Source organism: Zootermopsis nevadensis, unplaced genomic scaffold (assembly GCF_977971745.1).
Source record: "Zootermopsis nevadensis isolate Lab colony 2312 unplaced genomic scaffold, Znev_1.0 Znev_ptg000017l, whole genome shotgun sequence".
Lineage (NCBI taxonomy): Eukaryota > Metazoa > Arthropoda > Insecta > Blattodea > Termopsidae > Zootermopsis > Zootermopsis nevadensis.
Genome location: NW_028259149.1, coordinates 6,170,339 through 6,195,739, shown reverse-complemented (window position 1 = coordinate 6,195,739; position 25,401 = coordinate 6,170,339). Strand labels below are relative to the sequence as shown.

Here is a 25,401-nt window from a genome sequence, read left to right as displayed (position 1 = left end):
ACGTTTCGCTTTTCACCAAATTCAGTTAGTACTTGGTGTCCGTAAAATAAAACTGCAACACACTGACGGGACCCAAGAACTAACTCACCCTGTACACTAGAACACTATCGACTTCCCGACAACTTTTGCGTTCTCAGAAACAGGCATTGCACTGAAATTGGGTCTGAATGTTGACCTTCTCAGTACGCGGAAATCTCGTCAACTTTACTTTCCTCCTGCAGTCGGTAAGTTACATCGGTCACCTGGCGGCTGAAGGTAGAGGTTGCGAGAGTACAGAAATAACGTGACGTGTACAGACGAGACGCCGGGCGCCGGCACACGAGACACGCCAGCGGTCTGGCACGCGTTTACACGCACATCAGTTACGTAATATCCGTTGTTATGCTAGGAGCGGCGGTAATATCATGTTGTTACGATTCTTGGAAAATAAGCAGAGTATTTTAAGCACAGTAATAAGTTAGACATTTCGAAATTGCCAACTTTGTACAATCAACAAAGCTACAACATCGGTTCTCAACCCGCAGCCCGCCGATAAGTTTCGTATGGCCGGCGTACGCTTTTTGTAATACTGTTTCACTCTGTATGAACAAACACGGCTACCTGGAATCATAAAACACGAATTGTCAACCGCTTCCAACACTGTGGTAAACTAAATGCTTTTGCCCACTGTGTTTGAGGGTTTCGCACGTTTCTCAGAACAAACATCGAACAACACACGAAACACCTCATCCTACTAAGAGAGAAGTATTGTGTTTTCTGTTAGGTAAGAACTTAACTGAGCTTAAGTATTTAAAAACTTTGTGATGACAAAATGTCCAATAATTATCGCTGAAAAACCGCACAACTTAATGAAAAACGTTAAGTCATAAAACAGGACGTGTCTCGCTGATGAAAACTTGAAAGAATACGAAATGCAACAAATTCAACTGAACCCGATACTGAAGGATTCAATCAAAAGCAGTGTCAAATATCTCACGAAAGACTTATTTCGTTAAAGAAAGTGACAGAGTAATATGTCAAGCTGTTTACAATAGTTTGCCTAATTCGGAAACATTTTTTTACATCGTTTCAACAAATAATCATTTACAACCGTGCGGCTAGCGAGTCGATAAGAAAAGTTGAATGTGACCGCAGCTCTCGAAGCGGTCTATCCGCCTAAAGAAACAAGACCAAGTATTCAAACCCAGATTAATCAGGTGAAATAACTGCAGCCACGTCGAGCAGAACAGTTTATAACGGGACTTTTACACACTTTCCCTCATTTAGAGTCCTGTAAACGCCGTCTCTGTCCGCATACTTCACCTCCGAAACTGCTGAACGGATTTAGATCAAATTAGGTTATCGGGCGAACACTGAAAGCCACGAAAGTAAAATACAAATTCTTAATATTACATAAAACCCAAATATCTCCAACTGAAATCTGAGATCCAAAGAACGATGCACATTTACGGATTGCAGAAGGAACAGATGGTATATATAGTTACCATTCGGCTTCAAAGAGTGAAAACTTGTATTTTGGAACTGTCTGTACAAGTACATGTTGGACAGCAACGCAGCATTATTTCAATCAATTATACAAATCCTGCAGTCGTTAAATAAAATACGAAGGATCCAGAGTGATATTCATTATTCGAACTCCCTACACTTATTAAATTATGAAGGGACAACACAACTTGCTAATTGACGACGGTTCAACGGAACATTGCTGTTGCCGTAACTCCAACCGTTAACGACAAAACACTTAGCTCTCGGAAAAAGCTTGCATGGAACACGATACTGGTAGATACTTGTCCCCTATTGTCAACCGCGACCTATTTCCATACTTATCACGATAGATTTATTACGCCGTAGCGAGGATGCCGGAAACGCATATGGAGTCGCGGTGGTTATCGCCCTGGTTCATATTCTGCAGATCCCTAGGCCCGGAAACCGGCCATTTTAACTGCCACTTTTCAATTACTCTTGGCAAATGTCGTAATCACTTCCTACAACGTCCCTCACAATTATTTATTATCATCCTGTCATTGAAAGCTACATGATTGGCGTTAAAAAAAATCAAACACGCATCGAGTCTGAATAACTGCTGTCATGTCTTCTAATCGTCATTTCGTAAAAGAAACATAGTCACTAACACTCATTTCTTATAGGCTCTTACATATTTGGCCTAATACCAAGATCTACAAAGTCAACTTCCTACTGTACAGAAGTCTGCACGGGTCCCGGGATAAACCCAATCCGGTTCGAAGGCCACCCCTGGGCCTGGTTCAAATGATAGCAATCAAACGATACTCAGATCTTTTAGGGCGTTGCTAACAACTTCAAAATAAAATTAAATGGAATTCTCAAAAGTGTTTCTGCTATTATATAACAAGATAAAATAATAGCTTATAAACAAATCCAAGTCTGATGAGTTGTCATAATGATGTCTATGAGAGTATATTATTAAGTACGTTTCGTTCAGTCCAACCAAAAAAGCAAACTACGAGCAGAATCTTGTGCAGGCGCCAGACATCGTCCTTGATAGATTAGACAATTCCCAAAACAATCTAGGTTCACAAACATGTGATCTAAGTGTGTGTATACACACGCGCGCACACACTCACACAACTAATTTCCTCGATTTCAAGACGCACTCTTTCACATTTTAAAATTTCTGAAATCCACGTGCTTCTTGCATGTGGGGAATCCATGAATCGACAGAGCGTCCTTTCCCCCCCTGAAAACCTACAACTAACTCAAGGACGCGTCTTACATTCGACGGCGTCTTAAAATCGAGAAAATACGGAAAATATTCGTACAAATAAATAAACCATGGTTAGCTTACAGACGGCCGCTACTACAGTTACAATTCTAAGCCTTTCCGGGAAACAGCAAATTTATAAAGTCTGTTAGAACACACACTCAGTACCACGCCTTTATTTATATTTGCTGTAGCACACTTTCCTTATTCCATTCCACAAGGAAAAGAACGCTTCATGGTATCAACATTTCCGCATATACACTGCAACTGTTCCAGCACACACACACACCCCCACCCCCCACCCAGCGAACTCCTTACTCCTTCAGCAAAATTACTGGCTAACAGGAATTATATTCCCATTGGGGCAAAGCTTGCCAGAGCATGAAGCTTCATCCAGAATCGTCGATAAGAACGCCTGGAACTTTTACTCCCTGATGACAGAGGCAGTAAGCACGTCTGAAACGTCGGTAAAATTCATATTACACGACACAACATCCCAGAAGACAGTAATTCTTCTTACCCACCCTGATGAAAACACTGAAAAAAAATTCTGAAGTTTTATTCTGTTACATTTTCCAGTGTGTGTGCGCATGTGCGGTGTTATGCATGACTTAGCAGTATGGACGGGAACTTAATGCATTTCCACATAACATGACTTCTATACTAAGACTTGTCTCTGCTGAGAACTTGGACTGGATTCATCTAGCTCAAGATATGGCTCAGTGGTTTAATTTTGGGAAAACGATTCTATTAAAAACAAATACAAAAATTATGACTACGCGAGGACAGTTTGCTTCTGAAGGACTCCGCTCCACGAGACCGAAAGCTGCAAAGCAGGTACGTCTGCATTAGTTCAGAACTTCGGGAAGGTCATCGATACGGAACAGTAATAAACTGTGAGCCAGTCAGTAGTCTCGTTGCGCAAGCCTTGTTTATGGATTACGCGTCGCGTCATTTCTGTATCACATGCGTTACGTACACAGCAAACACAAGGAGCGCGAAAACTGATACTTCTGTTCATAACAGGAAACCGCTTCCTGAATTTCATGCTAAAAATTTCGCTACAAGGCTTATAAAGACATTCCAAATCACGCTAATTGTCAACGAAAGACTGGTCCAAATTTACATAACACAATCACGGAAACGCAAAACCTCTCACAAACAGACTGTAAACATGTGTACGAAGATATTAACTTCGGTTCAGATTAATGCAAGGATAAAGCAAGACTTTGGTTAAAATTCCTGTTCACTGGCAATAACTATGAAACTTTTATAGAATCACATATTTAATATAATTACAATATAAATACAAGCTTTGTATGAAAATGTTTAGAATTGTAAACATGACGAAGGAGCGAAACTTCGAAAATTACGTTCTCAGAAATGTTTTTAGAAGCTTCTATTATTGGCTTCCAACTGGTGCTGGAATTCTGACTGAACGAGATGATCAGAAAGTTTAAATGAATTCATACTTTTAGAAGAGAATTTTAAAATATCAAGTCGTCGCTAAATCGTCCTACGGAGAATGCATAATAGACCGACGTGGACGGGCAGATTTGACCTCTGCATTAAGTAGTTTCTACATTTCGCTCCGTAAACAATGCCAAATGGCGTTTTTTTAAGCATGCAGTCGTCGGAATGTCAACATAAAATAATACTTACCTAAAACAGGGTTCAGAAACATTGACGCACTAAACAAAAACCTTCAGAACTGACAAATATTTATCCCGATATGAGAATAATGTCCATCAAGTATGCTGATACTGACCAACGTTTGAGAGCTACTGCCTCCAACGATGGAAGCACTAAAGCCCTCTAAAACGTCGGTCAATTATAACCATCTTCAAGTATCACCTTATCGAAATTTCGTACAAAACCACGAGGCGACTTGAAATCTTGCAATAAATATTTCCTCGAAATTAACATTATTTACTGCAAGAACAATACATCCATTCTTGCACTGGTCTCCACGAGTGTCGCGAAGCATCGACTTAGCGAAACAGGGACTTCGTATTCTCTGGTCGCATGGATTTAGAAAATATGTCACATATAAAATTGGCGTTTCCTCAAATGTCAGCAGATCGCCTGCTCGTGTGACCTTGACGCGGCCGGACAGACCTAGTGGCAAATACGAAAGCAACTGCCGAGTTAACTTGCGCGTGCAGTACTAGCTGTCTGCTCAGAGACCTGACGTCAAAAGCGTTTTCTGAGGAATTAACAATACCAAGATTTTTAAATATGTCATCTGATTTAGCTATTAAATCTTCTCAGGCAATGTCACGTGAGAATGTAGTTAATATGCAACGTTTCGGTCACTGTTTCTGTCCCCATCATCATGGATGGATCGCTGGGAAGCCGAATAACACATTTGAACTGACTTGTCGACTTTAATGGATGAACAGAATTCTATCAGAATATTGAAGAAAAAAACTACTCTCCTCTCTAAAGAACTGAATTCTTCCACGTCTATAAATAGATGATACACTTTCTCGTATCTGATAAGTAGATGGCCGACTAACACGTCGAAATCTACAATGGTGACCCCCAATAACGTCGCCTACAGCTAGCCTCGACAGAAGAATGTTTGATAAAACGTACGTAACTGATAAGTGCTACAATCAGTTTTATCGCTGGTGAGATTTCGGGTTCTCACGGCGGCAAGTATGAACATTGTCCTGTGAGATGTTGCACCGTGTAGTCTGGTATAAGTTTACCGACGATTCAGAGATGTTTGCTGCCTCCAACATCAGACAGAAATCTGTAATACTTTAGACAAGGCAATAACAATGCTTTTCAACCGATGTCCACACACACGCGTATCTAAATTAACGTCATTCAAACATTCAATTCCTTGGTCAACGAAAGTGAACTTACCTTCGAATCATGTTTGATCGGAAACTTTTCTAAAAAAACACAAACATTGCCAACAATAATTTCAGATGCTATTGCAATCAATCTCTCACTTGTCATTAAACGCCAATTATATGCGACATGCATTAGACCAATCATCTGTTGCAGATTGCAAAGGCTGGGATTATCTTACAAATCTACAGACAAAGAACATAACAAACAGGTGTCAAACGATGACTGTAGAATATCGCCGAATAACAAGCAGATTTCCCTATTCTTAAATTGGGTGAATACCTCAAGCTTCAAAACACAAATATTTAAGAAAAAATAAACATTCGTCCTAATAAGCTTTTAAGACAACTCCGTTAACATACGTAAGAAACCATAAGAAATATTTCTGCCACGAAATGGGGAAATAAGGCACAAAGCAAGTAAGTACATTTAAAGAAGAGCTAGAGAGAGAGAAAACGAACACGAAAGAAGAATGCGAAAGAGAAAAGGGTAAATAATGTTATTTGCATCTTCTGTTAACAAAAACCAGTAGCAGTTACGGCAATTCTGCAGACAATTCCGGCTGTTTCGTGTTTCGGAAGGAAGACGCCAACCGACAGGACACTGACAATTAATGTCAAATATGTTCCATGGTTAATACAAGGCCGATATTTGTTAACGTGCATTCAGTATCGTGAACAATTGTCAACTGGATTCAGATGGCTCAGGCTCTGATCCAGTGGGAGGGAGGGGGGTGGCTTTTTTTATGGTTTTCGGATTTCACGTTGCTGAAACCCGGTTACCTACGCTGCGATTAACTTCCCTGGAATATGGTGTTGCTCTGAAGATGGAGGCAGTTTTTCTCCGAAACGTTGGCATTCTCCTACGCGTCTAAAAGGCCGGCAAAACCCAGAATATCATCATCCTCGCCGCTGTGAAAACCTCAAACCTCTCATTCTCTGTAATATGGCCACATGCTCTCGATGTTAAAGATGTATGAGAAACGAGATTATGAACATGAAGGACGGCTTCAAGATGGCCAGCCAAGCAGCAACCATTCAGTTTACTGCACCGCAAAATCGCTCCGCCAGTCGTGATCAACACGTCTTCAGTATAACCAACATTACGAGGAAATGCAAGCCTCTGCGACTCACTCCATGTAACTGGTTTAATAAATGGTCATTCCACGAGTTTGTTCACCTGGCGACAATGTTCGGTCGTCGAATTCACCGTAAACAGACAATCCAGTTCCGCTGTTTTGTTCTTTTAAGATTTTATTACATCGTTTTCTTGTAACCAAAAATGGCGACTTTAATGCTGGAGTTGTAATGAAATATATACGGAAACAGAAAGTTTTAAATGACGATTACAAAGTAATGCATTTACTTTTCACAGTACATGAATTATCGAGCATGACAGCGACAAATTATTACTATTATTATTATTTGGAGACGCATAACAAAGCAGCAAAAATAGAAACAGTCACTAGCAGCAGACTGCTACTGCATCTTTCAAACAAGAATGGGCCCATTTTGATCTGTCCCGAGATAAAATTTAAATACGTTTATAAAACTGAGTCTGTCGTGGAATCTACGTACGTAGATGCATTCTTCATACTTGCTGTTTGCACATGTGTTATGACAGTCATCAATGTTCTCCCAAATGCGTGTGAGTATCTTAATTTCTAATTCTATTTGGTAGGTCTGAATGGTCAGTGTGAGATAGTGGGGAATATAAAAGTTTGGCGGAACTCGTGAAGTAGCAGAAAGTACAAGCAATTAGGAATACAAAACGAGCAATCTCATAAACACATTTATTAACATTATGTAACATTTTACGTACGAACACAATGGCGCACTTAGCAATAATCTGTAAAAAAAAATACATCACGTGGTATGAACGGAATCCAGCGCAAATACAAAAATACGCACACAGCAGAATTACATATAAAACACAAAACGGCAAAGCTTCAATACAACGTTCACAGTTTCTAAGCTACATTAAATTTTCGTTAGAAATTCATACCGGTACATAATTGTTAAAAAAAACCTGGGGGGAAGACAACGAATAAAAGGAAAGGACGATACTAAAATGGTTCTTAAAGATAAAAGATAACGTGGATTGAAATCACGTGTCTCGCCATAGAAACCAGTGAGGGGTCTTACGAAGACGACAATAAACCTTCAGGTTCCATAAAAGCCATCCAATGTCTTGAGCGACTATCAGCTTCTGAAAAAGAACTCTGCTCGATGGAATTGCTTTTTCATTCAGACACAACCTATATATGTAACCAACATGTGAGACACATTATAGACGTGAACGCTGTTAAAAACACCGCCATAAGTCACAAACTAAACGTTCATGTCAGCACAAGTGAAGAAAACACAAACCAGCTGTCAGTTAAAACGACAAGTGGGATTACAGAGATGTGTCGTGCCGTCGCGGCTGACAACAGTCCGGGGTCACATGGGAGCACAAAGGCTCATGGAATGTTTTTGCGTTATGAATTCGATGACCGCTTCACCCAAACAGGCCTCTCCGGCCGACAGGAGAGTCAAGGCTAAGGGAAGGTCATTTCCCTTCTCGCCTTGCCCTTGAAAGAAGTTGGCCAACTCGGTTTTGTTCCATTACAGGCCATGAGCTCTAATTATTGAGAGCAGACAAAAGGATCAGATGAGGGAGGGGGGTTGTAAAATGTGGTCAGTTACCTGAAGAACACCTGTCGCTAGTGCAAAAAAAAAAGTTACCTCTGCGTGACGAAGTGGAATTCGCTCTCAACTTTACAACCTATAGCTCTGACAAGATTTCAAAAACTGCAGGCAAGTTCAGTTCATTCTTGGAACGCTGACATAAATTTAGAATATGCATATTTACATCTACGCATCTTAACCCACAGAGGAAGTACTTGATTTTAGCTGGAAACCTGAAGGAAAGAGATCTCGGCGAAATTTGTATGATGCATTTCCTATCCAGAACTGCCTGAAATAAGGACCTGATTTATCGCCACTGCTTTTCAACTTTACTTTAGAATATGACATTACCAAAGACAAGGAAATTAAATACGAATAGCAATCGAAAGAGGCACATCAGCTGATGAAAGGAAACAGAAAAACTGCAGAAACTCTATTACTCCCTAGCAAAGCCTAAATTAATAAACGATCAGAAAATTGAATAGCACATACATATCTCACCACCAGACGGCAGGATAAATTTATAGCATAAATATGCCTAATAAAAACTACCAGACCACACAGCTCAATAACCCAGAGGGCAGTCATTTTCATACTTGCTGCCATGAGAATCTGAAATCTCACTGAAGAAATACTGTTTCATCTATCAATGAAACATATTGTAACTAAAAGCAACATAGAATGAATAACCATTCCTTCAAACAAAATGTTCAGTTGATCATTCTAAAACAGTCTTCACCACCAACACTTCCACAATCACAAGGATTTATTGGATTTGTATTAGATGTGGTTGATTAACATCCTCTAATTCATGTGGCGTCACGGATAGGTCGAGGTCATCTCAAGATTATGGCAATATCAGTCCAATGGTTTGCCGAATACAGGCATTCAAAACTTTCAATGTCATTCTATCATCATTTTTTCTTATGCAAATTTCTGTCGAACTGTAGGTTACTGAATGGCCATACTCATGCAAGTTGAGATCATGGTTAGGTCATCATTCCATGCTACTACTCAATTACACTATTGCCTAATTTTAAATTACTTGAATTACCTTTAAATCACTGCACATGGTTATACTGAAATCAGCAAATTAATATTATTTTTTACAAATTAAAAACCCATAACAAACTATAAAGAAATTTCAGATTGGTTAAAATCAAGGAAATGCTTTACCCCCAGTGCTTTTCAACTTTTCTTTAGAATATGGCATCAGTACAGGAAAAAACAGTACTTATAGTTTATGTTGATGGTGTTAATTTAATGAGTGGAAACACAAATACCACAGTGACCAATACAGACGTTCTATTAGATACTAATATGGAGGCTGGCCTAGAAGTAAACACTCAGAAAACGAAGTATATGCTCACGTCTCACCACCAGACTACACGTCAAAATCATTATGTAAATGCAGGTAATAAATCCTTTAAAAACATGGCAACATTACAATAAATGGGAAAGACATTGGAAATCAGAATTGCAGTCATGAGGAATTTAGGAGCATATTAAATACGAGCAATGTTTGCGAATATTTTGTCTTCCTGTCTGCTGTCTGAACATGTAAAGATTAAAATACACAAACTGATAGTTTTACCTGTTGTTTTGTATGGCTGTAAAATCTGGTCTCTTATATTAAAGGATAAACACAGAACTTGAAGGGAAGAGACACCTGGAAGTATTGGTCAGAGGATAATTTTAAAATAGGTCTTAGGGAAATAATTTTTATGGATGTGGATTGGATTCCTATGGAAAAGGAAAAGGACTGGTGGCACCACTGCTTATACCGTTGTGACTTTGTTGCCAGTGTCTCGATTGTATTAATGGGGTGAACTGCATGGAGGCTGCCATTATTATGGCAGGAGAGATTCAACACTGCATATTCTAGTCCTTACTCCCCAACATCATGTTATTTGTAATGTGGTTACCATTTTTTTAAAAATTTCCTTGACATTATGAGATATTCAAAAATGTCTGATCTGTGTCTCAGAACTGCCGCCAAAACTAGCTGTCTACGCTTGTCTGAAATACCTCATTGGTAACCGATCTTAAATGAAACGGACACATTCCTCAGCTTCAAATAAACAGTGATAGGAAAATAAGAAGGGGGTGGGGTAAATTACAGGGCACAAGTGTGGAGAATGTGATGAGAAGAATATTGCATCCTACTCCAATTGAATCATAATGCTTGTAAGGAAAGAAAATTTACGACAAAACCAGTATGCTTCCTATTCTGTAACTGTTAAAATACGTGATAGCATGTAAATAGTACAGAATTAACTGACTAAATTACAGCAAATTAATGAAAAACATAAAAACAAATTCTATTCCAAATTGACAGGAATTTTAAACACTTCCTGCTATATGCTACTACTGTTTTATTTTGAAGAGAACAAAAATGTTCAAGTAATTTGCTACAGACTAATTTACTTTTGTTTCAGGAAGAATCAGATTTTGAAAATTTTTATACAGCAGCAAATCACTTACTATTCATTTTGTTTTAAAGCGGACTGTTCCATCAACCATAAAAGTTATGGCACATGGAATAAAAGATATGAGGATGTTGGGACTGGTAGAGAAAGATTTCTCACAGCTTACTTCATGTTTCTAAATCCAAAAGTCAAACATTTGTTCAAATCGTTTATATGCTTATAATATCAGAGAAAAAATCCAGTTTTAGAAGTCTTTAATTCAATAATATAACTTGAGATTTAACTTAGTTTTGATGAGTTATCATCTATTGACAGGTACACCTAATGACATGACAATATGGTAATAAAATGTACATGTTTTAATATAAATACACTGTTAATTTATACTGTTTCAAGGGCCAAAACTGAACTGACAACAATTTGCACTGTGCTGACTCATTTAAATTACACTTTTTTACCTTTCAGTAATAAATACAATTAAAGACAAGGGACATAAACTTTTACAGAGTACTGTCAGTGCTGTGTTCAAGGAACAAATTTAATAACAAATTATACGAATAAGAAGAACCTTGACCTCAAATAGGCCACAGTCCTACACTGAACAGAATATGAATCTTGTACATATTTTTATTTCTTGCCTATTTAACACTTAGTTTACCGTCACTGAGAAACTGATGCACTTAATTACTGCTATAAACACAAATCACACTCACCACTTCTCCAGATGCTTCAGCCATGGTGCCAAAATATAATCTTTAAGTCACTCCAAATTGCAAATTTCTCACTCTACAGAGAATCACAGCTGCGATACATCTTCACCAGACGCCATATTAACATGCAGTGACATCTGGGTGGGAAGAAGTGAACAATTTGATTGCGCGTAGATATTCGAAACCTCTTCCAGGAACCGCTACTAAATGACGGAGTATGAACAATATGTAACAGATGTCGCCATCTACTAGCTGGTAATCAACTTGTGACGCCATGTCTGTTTTAAATGTACCTTCCCTAATACGGGTAATTACGAACTTTTGTTAAAAATGTGCGAAACGAAATTTTACCTGCGCATTCAGAATTAAATGGAACGTAACAGTCTGCAAAAAAATGGGCTAGCTTTGAAGATGAAGGGCCAAAATTTAGGTGCACTTGCTAATAATAATATATTTGAAATACACTATACCATCATGATAAATTTTTTACAGACTAATTAGAATTTGTAGGCGGGAAGTTTCATCTTGTTTTGACACATGACCTTAAAATGGTACAACATCCACGCCATAATGTTTACTAATCTCACTGTAGCTGTCACGTGTAAATAGACTGTAAAAGTGCAATCCACATTGTAGTAAGAACTTCCAAGTGTCTCATAATCCTCATATTCTGAATGTATTTATCTCCATACATAATTTCAAACACTTCGCTCCAGTTGTTAATTATCACCACAAAACCAACATCCTACTTTTGACTTGAAGAAAATTTTTGAATCTGTTGGGGACTTGGTTAGAATAGAATATAATTTAGTTACATTCCACAGATCCTTCATACATTTTATGTAATAATGAGACACCATACAAGTTTAAACAGTCTTTACTGGCTTTTACATTGTGAGTTAATTATTTACAAAAGTTTTTTCAGGTGTATCAGTATATGAGACTTCAATGATGGCATGTTCTTTGCAAGAAAGTTGCACTTATGGCATTTTAGAGGTGTATCCATAAATTTCTTGATTTCATCTTTTGTTATAAATATTACCTCTCCATGCTTCTCAACTTCAGAAATGATCTCTAAAAAGCAACATTATAATAAACATTAAATAGAGATTCAATGACATATTCAGTTAGAACTAAAATTATATAAATGAAAAAGAGGCATATACTCATAAACTTATTTTAAACTTAGAAAATGTAAATAAAGTACAAGTAAATGGAGAAATTACTGTATATTACATGGTATTAATTGGATATGACAAAACAGCATAAAATCTCTTATGTTTCATTATACTTAGGATGTTGTTACCCTGTTAATTACTTAATAGATATTGAATAAGTTGGTAGTGTAGGTGTGAAAACATTTTACTAAATTCACTGCTACTGTTAGGGAAATGATGAACTTACTGGATGATGGCACGAAGAAATCTGTTGTGAATGTATTCCAGTGCTTTTTAGTTTTAAGGCAAGTGGAGTTGAAGTCATCACTGACAACATGTAGATGGAGCCGACTCATACTTGCTTCTGCATGATAGCCTAACCTTGAAACAAACATTTTGTACAATATACAGTAGATTAAATGCTTCAATTTGAATGAAGGAGTGCACAGTCAAGGGCATTATACATATGCATAAATACACAGCATGTTTAATATTTACATATCATGCAGAAGAGTACGTGTAGCCTCAAATTATTTTCTTACTTAAAGTTTGAAGTTGGATGACTTTCTGCTAGCTCTTGACCCACTTTATCCATGTGCTTCAAAAGCTGTAGATGATCCTTTGTGACTTTGGCCAAACTGCATATATTTTCCTTTGGCAGAACCAAGAAATGATAATGGGCCTGTTTATGAAATGATGAAAATGTTATTTAACAAAAAAACTTCCTAGATTAACTTTTAAACATTATTTTCCACATAATTTCCTTTACTTTCCCAACATTCTTCAAAACAAAATCTGGTCATCATGTAAAAACCTGTATTTATTTAATTTTTAAATAAGCCATGCTGATTTTGGGTTGTTTCTTTCCTGTTATTTAATATTACCATGAATGAATTTTGAATTTAAGAAATCACACATAACTTTCTCAAATACTTTACTGAATCTTATCAGTAATTAAATTAATGTGTAGTGTACTATTGTTCATATTCATTATATACAGAGCTCACACTTGAACATTTAGCTTGTTCTGGGAAAGTTTTAGCAGCCACTGATCAATCAATTACAGGCATAACTTACAATAATGACTTATACATATTTTTTAAATTTCTAATTTTTCAGATTGATGAGATGTAATTCTATCCTAAAAATGGAGATGGTATCAGTATCACACATATGTTGAAGATTTATTACACTTCAATACTAATTCCCAATTTTATTTTCTTACACATGTTACAAAATTGAACATAATACATGTCTTATAGCACTAGTAGTTCACAACCTTGATCAGTTAACTTATTCATTACTGGTTTAATCGGCGATGGTTTTTCTTGGAACTGTGTATAAAACACTATCAATGGCAGTACCAGAATAATTTTGAATTTTTGTCAGGAAATTTAGCAGTACATGTGAGATTAAATGTTGGCACTAAATTTCGATACAACTTATCTTCGTTAAGACACCTATATACATGTTACTCTTGTTAGAAAATACTTCAGTGGGCATCTACAGTCAGATTCATCCTCAAGTTTACACAGACTTGTTTAACCAGCATTATATCAGGCCAACTTAATCTGTAGCTCTTATATTCCAAATTAAATATTTGCCTGTGGACTCTAAATGTTGGCTAACCCTCGTACACTTAAGGTTGCATACCTTTGGATATTTATCCTTTATAGCCACTATTTTATCATCCTCCTTCATTAAAAGTTCAGGGTCCTTCATAGAAGACAAAAGACCCATTGACCAAAAATTCGCAGCTTTCTTTGCATATTTCTTCTGTTCGTCTTCATTACGTCTTTTACAGCTCATTTTATAATAACATCTGCAACTTTAACAGACATAATTTATAAATATTGTAAACATAGCATAATTTCATAGTATGTCTTAGCACGACTCGTTCCTTCTGTGGTTCCACACGAAACATGAATCTGGCACAGATAAACTAAGATGTTTAGTCATACCTACACGATCGCGGAAGTAACCACAGATAAAGCCAACGGTCTAAAAAAAACAAGAAAATAAATCAGTATTATCATCTATGTTCGCAACATTCAACAGGTCACTGCTAATTTTCAGGACTATAACACAAATAAGACACAGATTTAAACCAAAGTCTTAATTACATTAAGGTTGACATATTGATACTCCACTTATTTTACCAACTTATAGCATAGTTACCCCATGTTGAAAGTTTGCAACGCACGTAGCCTATGACGACATGCATATATTGTTCTGCCATCTATCAGTATCCATAGTGTAAAGTATAACGATTTTTGGTAACGATAATAACCACCCAACGTACTCAAACCTCCCCCCACCTTCGCTAAAACACAGAATGTTTCTTTTCAATAATACGAATCAAATAAACTGAAATAATATTCAAGCTTAATCAACTGGGGCATTGTACCATACAATCTCGTATAAACTGGCCGATGTTTCACAGTTGCCTTAACCATCATACAAATGCCCTGCGTACAAACGTACGTTACATGTGAGGTGTAAGTTGCGTTCGATAAGTCAGTGGAGTGCATCCACAGAGAATCATATGCAATGGCGTAAACATCATTCCGCTTTACGATTTCAAGCAACCGACACGCTGGTATTACCCAATCTGCAAAGTTACAAATTATTATTTTGGAGTAGTCACTTATGGTATAAAGTGCATACCAAATTTAAATGGAAACATTACAATTATTATATAGATATCACCGCGTAGTTGAAGTTGGTTAGGTTAGATTTGTTATGCACATGTGCTGAAAATCATGGTTAACGGCTTTAACATCACTCCTCACGAATCCAAGCAGCTTTCACGTTGTTATATAGAGTGAGCAGTTAAAAAAAAGCACTGGCGTAACGTCCATTCTAAATTTCATTGAAATACTTCCACTCATGAAGCTTTTTAATGCTTGCAAGTGAATATCATGGGTGATGTTCATCACATAGTTTGTGTATGTTTAAGATTCAGCAAACATTAATAAAACAATTAACTGACCTTTCTTTACTGTCTTCTTGTATTCAGCTAAATGTGATTCACTAAGTAGTGACATAATGTCACACATCAACTTGTATTAAAGTATCCAAGCTTTATTTTAATCTTCAACATTTCTTTGGAAGCCACAGCACAACCAACATGCATGTATTTTCAGTGGTACTGGTACAGTAAACTTGCCAAAATTAAATTCTCCTTTCAGTATGTTTGTCCTGGTTTAGTGAGAGACATACCCACACTCAATGTCACATTATAGAAAGCATTCTGATTAATTTTCAGTTGATTACGGTTAAAATCTCAATCACACAAGCTTCTACCTTCAATTATCCTCTGTACCTGCATTCAAAATCCATAGTTTGTAGAATACTGGGTGCATATACACACAGTCTCAGATGCAAATACTTGTGTTGTGGGCCTACTGCAGATGAAACAGTACTAATATTGTCACTGAGGTTCTATAATACTTCCAGTCCTTACTTCAGTAGGGCCACATTACACATTGACTACAATAATTTTCTTTGCCTCAACTTCTACACAAATAATTCATTAGTCTCTCTCTTTGGAGCTTACTTTGTAGCCATTTTTGACATATTTCACCATTTTGCAATTACATCATTGTGACTGTAAGTAAAAATAATATATATAAATTTATATATTTGCTAACTAAATATCTTTATTATTTCACCTCAAATACCACGAGGCTCTTAAAAGCAAACTAATGAGAATGTCAATGACATGATATTCTTACATTGTGACTACTTCATGAAATCAGAAGTAGCAATTATGGTGATGCAAATAGCTTATCTCTGTTCTGACATTTTTTTATACTATAATTTGCTCATATTCTCTGAATTAAGTTGCAAACCCGATGAAAAACACGACAAGCTCAAAATACGCATTAGATACATACAAACATCTTACCTATAGAGCCATTAGGTAATTAAAATTTATTACATAACTCAAATACATTTCGAGTTAGCATTTATGTAAATTAAAGCAGCATTCTACTTGGGATTCAAAATCTTCAGTTCTCCTGATGCACTTGATGGCCTTTGCCGAGTATGTTGATTTAAAATGCATGTTACCGAATATCTTTCAGATTATGTATTTCATCCAAATTTTTCTTGAGAAATTTACCACACTTCTCTCACAGCAGTGCAGAAGCACAGCAAAAATTACATTCTACTGTTCATTATTTGGGTCTCGGTAATACACACACACATTAACCATGCGAGATGAATGTCAATAAAAATGTACAAAAAATAAATGCCCATAAAAAAGCATACTCTTACTTCAATCTACTAATATTCTCCTTTATAAATAAAACTAAGAAATAACTAAAAATATAAAATGATAATTAAATTATTATTATTAATAATAATAATTCAGTGAATGTGGAACATGAAATGTAATGATTGGAGTCACAAAAATTGTAACAGAAGGACTAAAATGATATCTGAAAACACCAGGAAAGTGCTCTACAGATTCTGTTTTAAAAAAGTTGTACTAGGAACATCATATTATAAGGAACTACTACAACCAGAAGCCTGAAGACTGAGTGGCGAGGTTCACCACTGGTTCAAGAGGGAAAGAACCAGGAAAAATCTGTGAAAAGATGACATTTTCCAAGGACTCCAGAACTCTCCAACTTTGAAGAAAAATTTGTATAAACAAGGACTAAAACACACAGAAAAAATATATAATAAAACAAAAGTTAAGCCAGGACTGTGATAAGATGTGCCTTCGAGAAGTAACAGCAGTACTTAAACAACTGCACATTACATTAGATTCTTGTCTTCCTTGTTTAAACCAAGCGTTAACAACACATCTCAAGTTTCTGTTTATTACAACAGCAAAAAAGATTCAAAAACACACTACAATTACCAATTACAACCTGAGCTATGATTTTCATTCTCTTCCATCATCTGCAGAGAAAAATTTAAGCTGAGCAAGGAAAAACATTCCACTACTCAATCACAATTCACAGAATAACAAGAGGTTCAGCATTACATAAATTTCACTAAAAATTCAACAATCAAATTGTCAAGACATACCAATAACCAAATTTTTAGCTGTACAATGCACATTGCAGGTTTACTGATAATTTAGAAACCAGCAGAACTGGAACTACTATAATTGTCTTCATCACTTTTCACAACGGCTTGGGATCTACCATTCACGACTATAATCTTCAAACTTGTGGGGTGGTGGAGGAAGTAAGGAGGGCCCATATTTGCTGTGTAGCATAGCATCAGTTTAGAACATATTAGCCACTAGCAAGTGTGCTTGTGTAGTACCACTGTAGAGCAAGTAGTAAATGTTTTTTGCTTAGGTAATAGATGCTGATCCATGCTGCCTTTACCCCATCCAACTTCCTGCATACCTTACAAGTTTCAAGATTACAGCTGCAAACTGTACATCATACATAAGCAGAAGTATGTACAAAGAAATATTTGCTCAGGACCAATGGATCCATGCAAAAATTACACTATACATATCCCAGGAAGAGGAGGACCAAACTATTTTTCATTTTTATATTTATTATTTACACAACCTCACCTTTTGCTGAAATGAGTTGCTATACACTCTCGTCCTTCACAGAAGTCAACATCCACGTTTCATTGGAGTCACACTTATGACGTGGCTTTATAATAATCTTTAAACAAAGCTTGGCACAACTGGTATAGCAACAATATTCCTACTCGTCTTCATTGTAAAACAAGTTTCTAATGTTCAGTTCACCTCAAAGTTTTATTTACGGGTAAGTACAATGTTGCCTGGGGAGCTGAATGGGCCAACTCTTGTGTGTACATCAACTGCACGGACAGCAAAGTGGTATTTATGCCCTTCCATGAACTAAAAATTAAAATGAAGCAGTGATGAGTCAACATAAATTAGCATTATGAGATATGTTTCTCATGGTGGTGGACATGTTCATATTGGTCTTTTATGGTGTAAAACTACGCAGATTTGTAGATGGAGACTAATGTTTCAGAGGAACATACTTTAGCCCTGAAGAAGAATGGAGTACGTTCCCATGAACACTGGCATCTACCTTCAAGTCCATACAGCATTACAGCTCAGAAAATCAAAATCACCATCAATTACCACTGTAGTTAAAATAACAGTCGCAGTGTGTTTGGTTATTTCCAAATTATAATTTGTTACGAAAACACCAAGTTCACATTTAACTCTTAGCCATGCATCAGCTTCTCTGACAGGTTTTTCAATGTCTTCCCCCCATCTCCACCAATAATCTTAAAACTGGGGTTTTCAAATGTGCCACTGTATTCACATGTAACCACATACATACAAATTTCTTTGACTGTCCAATAAATTTTGCAAAGAACAGACATCGCCACAAGTTCCACTAGAACTTTTAATACCGACATCATTCCTTTCCTGTAAATCACTGTTCCGCAACATTTTTGGTGTCACGGACCCCCCCCCCCCCCCTTCCAAACTTCCTGGTAATGTGGACACACTTCCCAAAATTGTGTCATACATTATGATGAAACAGCATATAGATTAACTAAAATGTTATTTTTTTACTTCAATGTGAATCAACTCAACTCACCGACCCCTCAGGTACAACTCATGAACCATTGTACAACATGTACAGTTAGTTAGTTAGTTACCTGTGTTAATGTGCAAGCCATAGGCAGCGGCAGAGCTTTCACATCACCAACTTTTTTCCACAGTGTAGTGCTTGGCTGGGCAGAACCCTCTTGGTAAGCATACAGCTGGTAACTGGCTATATCTTCATACTCTGAGGTCAGCTGCAGGTTCCACGACAGCACAATGCCTACAAGAAATAGTACTAACATTCATGATTTTTGGTTCTTAGTCTTACCAGGAAAATGGCACCTTGCATTAGGTAATGACCACTTCCTAACAAGCCCTTTTACAAAAAGAAATCATTCAATGATAAATAACTTACAGCTGATACAGTATATTTTAATAAAGATCCATACTTCCATCTAGCATACTTATGAGCAAGCAGCAACAAATACCATGTTGGACATTGCCCATCCTCCGAGATATATTTGATACACATTAACATGTCAAAGAGTTGGCACTTCTCTTTATGCATGATAACAATTAATGACAGATTTGTCATTACTTATTTGCTGTAACAACCTTTAAATGACAGGCATTTAAATGGCAAAGTGGTAGCAGCCCTACAGAGTTGTTTTTTGTGGGTATTTAAACAATTGTGCATGCTCTACGGAAAACTTTAATATTATCTAAAGTAAACATGATAAAATGACGCAATAAAAGCCATATTTATGCGAATAGAACAGAGAATACACAGAGTTTTTTAAAAATGCAGTTAATATCTTAATTGCATAAATATATACTAAACATCTATAAGTTTCTAAATTTCGAGTTTCTTTTACTTACATTTTGGTTGGAGGCTTAGTTGGCGAATACTTTTACAGCTGCGTCTTGGTGTGATATTCCAAGAAGCAGTTTTTGTCCACACACAAACCCACCTCACATTTCTGACACTTCACTTTGATTTTTCTTGTTACCCCATGAGCTGAACACACGCGACACCGCAGGCGATTAGATGGAACAGGCCAGTGCTTATTGCCAGTATTTTCCAGTCTGGTGACTTTATTGGCATCATTTGCTGGCCTACCTGGTGGTCTGTGTGCACGTGGCTGTTGTTGCCCAGCATGTGCTAGCATATTTCTCACTAGGGCAAGTCGAAATTCTCTGTGTGTGATTTTCTTTCCACCACATGAAGAAAGAATAATATATGTTCCCAAAACCCACTTGACATAAACAATGTTTACTCCTGTTCATGGTTATAGTTTCTGGGTTGACAGCTCAGATTGACCTTGTCAGAACCCTAGAGAAAGTGATTCAATGGTTGCAGCCCCTAAAAGAGGCCAAAAGTAGGAGCCAAGTCTCCTTACAGTGTTGCAAGTATTTATGTTCCTCACAAGGAACGCTTGTAGGGCTGAGTACTCAACTTACGTTCCTGACGAGGAACGCAAGTAAGATAAAGGTTATGGCAACAATACTTACTGAACCCAGGGCTACAAGTCTTGTAGGTCAACTACTAACCTAGCATTCAAATGACCCTGGGTTCAATTCCACCTGTCACTAATATAAAATAAGAGCAATAATAAATGTCAATGGCAGCAAATAACAACATACCACCTGAAGACACGAGAAGAACCAATTCCTAAGATATCACGCATACCAAATATACCTCAGGCAAATGGACAATGTCCAACACAATATCATAATCAACCAATCACTGTCATAAACCTTAAGAGATTCAAAAACAGAGGAGTCTTTGATTTGTAATCACTTGTAAAATGGCCAGTACAAACAATTTTTTAAAGTTACAAGGCCTCAAAAACATTCACCTCAATGGCTCAGCCAGACAGTATCAAAATCTCATTCCAGCCCCACAGTTTTGTTATTCAATTTTCTGTTTTCCAGGCAGTATGTATGGGGGAAGTCTCCCCTTCAATTAGGATACAAATAGCACTCACATGTATTATATTCTTTCTCACAAGAGAAACAAAAACATTCTAATGTAACTGGTCAAAACCAAGGAAATTCATGCACTATTTTTAGAAACATACCTTGTTGGTGTTTGTTGGCAACTTTAGATATTTTGAGTTCTGGTTTGGGTGGTACAAACTTCCAGTTGATATTGCTAGGCTGATATGCTGGAGTGCTTGGAAGTGGTGCTGGATGCTTCAGAAAAACCAGCAATTAATTCTTTACAAACTCATCTTTTTTTTCCCCTCACCAAGGAGAAAACTTTTCACATATTTTTGTTACTGTTGATGTAAAATAGTTATGTACTTCTAATTCCATAACTTATTATTAGGAAAACAACAAGGCTAATGTATGATCTATAGCTTTTATGACAACTAAATTCAATGAAGTCTTCACAGGCAATCAACCATGTCAGGTTCCCCACAAAGACTACAATGAACAAGATAATAACAGTGGATATTCTAGATAATACATTTGTATATCTATGAGTTGTGTTACTGGTTTTTATGTTATACAAATAGTGTACACAACAGAATCGACCAACAAAAGAACAAGAGTAGACTCCATTTCAAAATACTATAAGTTGGTTTCTTGATTAAAAACTTCTCCATGGTATATTACACAAACAAACCCTTCCCCCCAAGTAAATTCCATCACATTTACCACAATGAGCAAGACACTAGCTGTACCTTATTCCCAAGAAGAGAACTGACATTGGCAAGAGCAGGTGCAGTCATCCGTCCTACAGTTGTGACAAGACTTGGAGCCACACGGATCTGCTGACCAGGCCTTGTGGGATTTAATACCTGCTGCAACTGGCTGGCCTGCACTGGAGGGCCAGGCCGCAGAATGGCGGTGGTATTAACAGGAGCTGTTCCTAAATAAAATAATTATCTTGAATTCAATACACATTACACTGTCATTTTAAAGGGCTGCTCCCCCCACCCCTCCTGATTCAGTCTTCCTCTCAGGTGTCCTTAAGAGGACTGTTTCCTTGGCCTAACACACTCTGTGGCGCCCTAACTCTTCACACAAATACCTTCACCAAAAAGAATAAATCTTAGGTTGAAGAAGTACATTTTTAGAAATTCACCTTCCCACCTACCACTTTCAGCAAAGCAGCTCCTGGTAAAAAATCAAACACCAGTCTTGGAACAACCACAATACTGACCTTCCCTGGATGAGTGATTTTCTCATGTTACCAAAACTAAAATCTGTTTAAATTTACTTGAAAACTCTTTAAATTTACGGTGTCACCGCTTGTATGACTTCCACCAGCCTTTGGACCATGAAAGATAAATATTAACTGCCCGCCGCCACGGTGGTCTAGCGGTTAGAACGCTGGCCTTGTAATCCTGGGGTCTTGGGTTCGATTACCGGCGATGCCCGAATTTATAACTTGTGTTGGGCAAGGCCGTGGTCGAGGCAACACAGAGTTTTCCTCTGGGGCTTCCCCGGTTTCTCCATGGCATCCCAACAATTACTCCATACACAAAGAAGAAGACAATGGCAAACCACTTCTGGATACCTGCCTAAAAAACATATATGAACAGGTCCCAGTCCGAGAAAAGGATGGAAGGATCCTGTTCATAATAAAGAAGAAGAATTAACTGACCTGATGCTTGTTGGATGGGAACTACAGTTCCATTTTTAAATAGTAATGTGGGCAGTTGGTTCGGTCGATTGGGAACACTCATAATGCCTGGACGAACCTGAAATGTGAAGTACAGCTTGCTGTTAAAGTTGTTTACTGTGTGAATAAAAATGTTTTCCTATAATCATGAACTGTTGTGTATCAATTTCTTCTACCCACTATGGGAATGGATTAAAAACTCACTGGTGATGGAGAACTTGCAATGAGCACCTGTCGCTGCTGTACTGTTCCTCCACTTGTAGGGACAAAGTAAGTCACCCGTGAAGTGGGAGGCGTTGGTGTAGACTGTTAAAAAAAATAACAACAACATCCCAGGCAAACATGACATTGCAGTACTTCAAAAAACTGCCATTCTAGGATCATCATACAAAATTTGAAAGATGCTGATGTAAAATATATAGTATATATATATATATATATATATATATATATATATATATATATATATATATATATAAAGACATGCTTCACAATAAAACTATGTAATATATGTAACACAAACAAAATGTATTTCAGAAATAGCTGCTGCACTATGTACCACAGGGTAAGGTTTGTCTCGAGTACATAGAAGTAAATACCCTGTAAAGTGGTGAACAAATGGAATAATAATAAACCTGCTTATAACCTACTCCCAAAACACCCAAACTTTTGCAATTTCTGACAGATTTCTGTTTGAAGACACACACTTATGACTGGATTTAAAAATAATGATCAGTCCAAACAAACATACAAAATAACGCACACATAAATCAACGTTTCAGATAAACTATCAACAAAACAAAAATGTGCACAATTTTTTATTAACATTATTGACCTGTTTGCAATGAACTAAATTTGTAAAAACCTGTCCAATCACACATTTCTAGTTATGATGACACACTTACAGGGGCAAGGATTGTAGTGGCTGTTGTACCAGTGAGTTGGTGCGGCTGCACAACCCGAATGCTGCCAGTCTGAATCCCTGGATTATTACTGATGGAAACTGCTGTTGTAACAGTACTCGATGGAATCAGATTGGTAGTAATTGAAGCTGGAGTAGCAATCACTGGACATACAATTCCCGCTATGGGAAAATAAAACTATGGTAACAAAAGAGTTTTTCTCATGCAAAGAAGGGTATATCAACTAGTAGCACCAGTGGTTATATGACAGCATGAAATGGCACCCACAACAGAGTACCTGACTTAAAACATCCCATACCACTACCATTTTGGAACTAGAATGCCACCAAGGCTGCCTTCAAACAACTTTAAATCTGAAGGAACATCTACAGTGAACCAATCTTAACAAGTGAAAATTAGTATACGAGGTCTGTTCAGAATGTATCAGACCTTAATTTTTCCCACAGAAACAAATGAAGCACGGAAGGTGTCCTCTGGTGGGGGGGTGGGGGTGTAGGGGACCTTCATGCGCATGCACAAATTTTTTCCCGCCCGCAGAGAGCGTCAGTCGCTGGCAGTCAGCCTGTGAGTGAACGCCCGTCGGATTTTTGGAACGACTTGAGCAGCGGTATTACATAAAATTTTGCCAAAAGCTTGGTGATACCCAAGTGGAAACCATTCGGAAGATTCAGCAGGCTTTCGGCGACGATGACATGAGCATCACACGAATTAAGGAGTGGTACAACCGCTTCAAAGATGGCAGCACGTCGGTGGAGGGCGAACCACATTCCTGTAGGCCCTCAACAAGCCAAAATGACGAGGTCATGACCAAGTGCGGACTTTGGTCATGCAGGACCGTCGTGTCACCGTCCGAGAACTTGCGGACGAGGTGGGGATAAGTATTGGTTCGGTACATTCCATTTTCAGTGAGGATGTGTGGCGCAAACGACCGGACCTGTGGGCAGCGGAAACTTGGCAGCTCCATCATGACAATGCACCCGCCCATTCTTCACATCTGGTTCAGGCTTTCTTGGCCAAACACAACATTCCTTTGATTTGTCAGGCTCCCTACTCTCCCAACATGGCTCCTTGTGATTTTTGGCTGTTCCCCAAGCTGAAAATGCCGCTGAAAGGGACCCCGATTCGCGGTAAATGAAAATTGGATGGGCGTTCACTACATACCTACATTCATTCATTCACTCACTCTCACTCACTCACAGGCTAACTGCCAGTGACTGACGCTCTCTGCGAGCGGGAAAAAATTCACACATGCACTTGAAGGTCCCCTACACCCCTCCCCACCGGAGGATACCGCCTGTGCTTCATTTGTTTCTGTGGGAAAAATTAAGGTCCGATACATTTTGAACACACCTCGTATGACAGATTCTTCATTTAACTCGTAACTAGTTAATTTGGCTTGGTTAACCAGTTCTTTAGCTTTAGGTACTTACTGGTCTTAGCCCTGTCCTCCTCATCTGTAAGATCAATGACCTTAAGGTCAGAATTAGGTTTATTTGGTGCAAATACAGTTGGATTTGGCTGCTGCCTGTTGTTCAGCTGAGATGCTGTAGCAACCCTCAAATTGTTGCTAGTATTTACAACAATGTTGTTCACTGTGTTAATAGTGCTGGTCACTGAGCCAGTACTGATGGTGGCAGTTGTGGTAGTGGTGACAGCAGGTCTTGCTACTATGTTCTGAAACAAAATATTTCCAGTTTGAAAGTTACCCAAATACAACTATAAAGAGCACACATCACCGTCTGGACACAGATTCAGAATGCAAA

The 25,401-nt window shown here is 37.7% G+C and overlaps 3 protein-coding genes across 12 annotated transcripts in view; all 3 read right to left on the bottom strand.

Annotated features, from left to right (window-relative positions):
* The window catches only part of LOC110834503 (Phosphoinositide-dependent kinase 1), an 85,337-nt gene extending 73,211 nt beyond the window's left edge, over positions 1–12,126 (bottom strand). The window contains exon 1 of the mRNA XM_087350228.1: positions 11,414–12,126. Coding sequence (XP_087206354.1) covers positions 11,414–11,437 — 24 coding nt within the window. The 5' untranslated portion in view covers positions 11,438–12,126. The remainder of the gene's footprint in view (positions 1–11,413) is intronic.
* Positions 12,127–12,271: 145 nt separating this feature from the next.
* Positions 12,272–14,545, bottom strand: Aptx (aprataxin). Its single transcript, XM_022073738.2, has 4 exons — positions 14,221–14,545; positions 13,110–13,249; positions 12,815–12,948; positions 12,272–12,484 (listed from the first exon to the last, which is right to left on the bottom strand). Exons 1-4 carry the CDS (start codon positions 14,374–14,376, stop codon positions 12,318–12,320), a joined length of 597 nt encoding a protein of 198 aa, XP_021929430.2. The 5' UTR covers positions 14,377–14,545; the 3' UTR covers positions 12,272–12,317.
* A 1,943-nt stretch (positions 14,546–16,488) lies between these two features.
* The window catches only part of wde (Fibronectin-III type domain-containing protein windei), a 37,711-nt gene continuing 28,798 nt past the window's right edge, over positions 16,489–25,401 (bottom strand). For all 10 annotated transcript variants that reach the window (XM_087350213.1, XM_022073711.2, XM_022073709.2 and 7 more), the window contains 8 exons: positions 25,069–25,312; positions 23,621–23,799; positions 22,920–23,021; positions 22,698–22,794; positions 21,772–21,959; positions 21,163–21,277; positions 19,195–19,361; positions 16,489–18,412 (listed from right to left, as the gene is read on the bottom strand). In XM_087350213.1, the coding sequence (XP_087206339.1) occupies positions 18,308–18,412; positions 19,195–19,361; positions 21,163–21,277; positions 21,772–21,959; positions 22,698–22,794; positions 22,920–23,021; positions 23,621–23,799; positions 25,069–25,312 (1,197 nt within the window). In that variant the 3' untranslated portion in view covers positions 16,489–18,307. The remainder of the gene's footprint in view (positions 18,413–19,194; positions 19,362–21,162; positions 21,278–21,771; positions 21,960–22,697; positions 22,795–22,919; positions 23,022–23,620; positions 23,800–25,068; positions 25,313–25,401) is intronic.

What these genes read in the sequence shown, in the direction of transcription:
- Aptx (XM_022073738.2), bottom strand. Translation starts at nt 14,376, where the DNA reads ATGAGCTGTAAAAGACGTAATGAAGACGAACAGAAGAAATATGCAAAG. An exon ending in CATCCAACTTCAAACTTTAA is followed by an intron (nt 12,949 to 13,109) that starts GTAAGAAAATAA and finishes GTTTGTTTCAAG; the next exon opens with GTTAGGCTATCATGCAGAAG. An exon ending in TTTCTTCGTGCCATCATCCA is followed by an intron (nt 12,485 to 12,814) that starts GTAAGTTCATCA and finishes GTTGCTTTTTAG; the next exon opens with AGATCATTTCTGAAGTTGAG.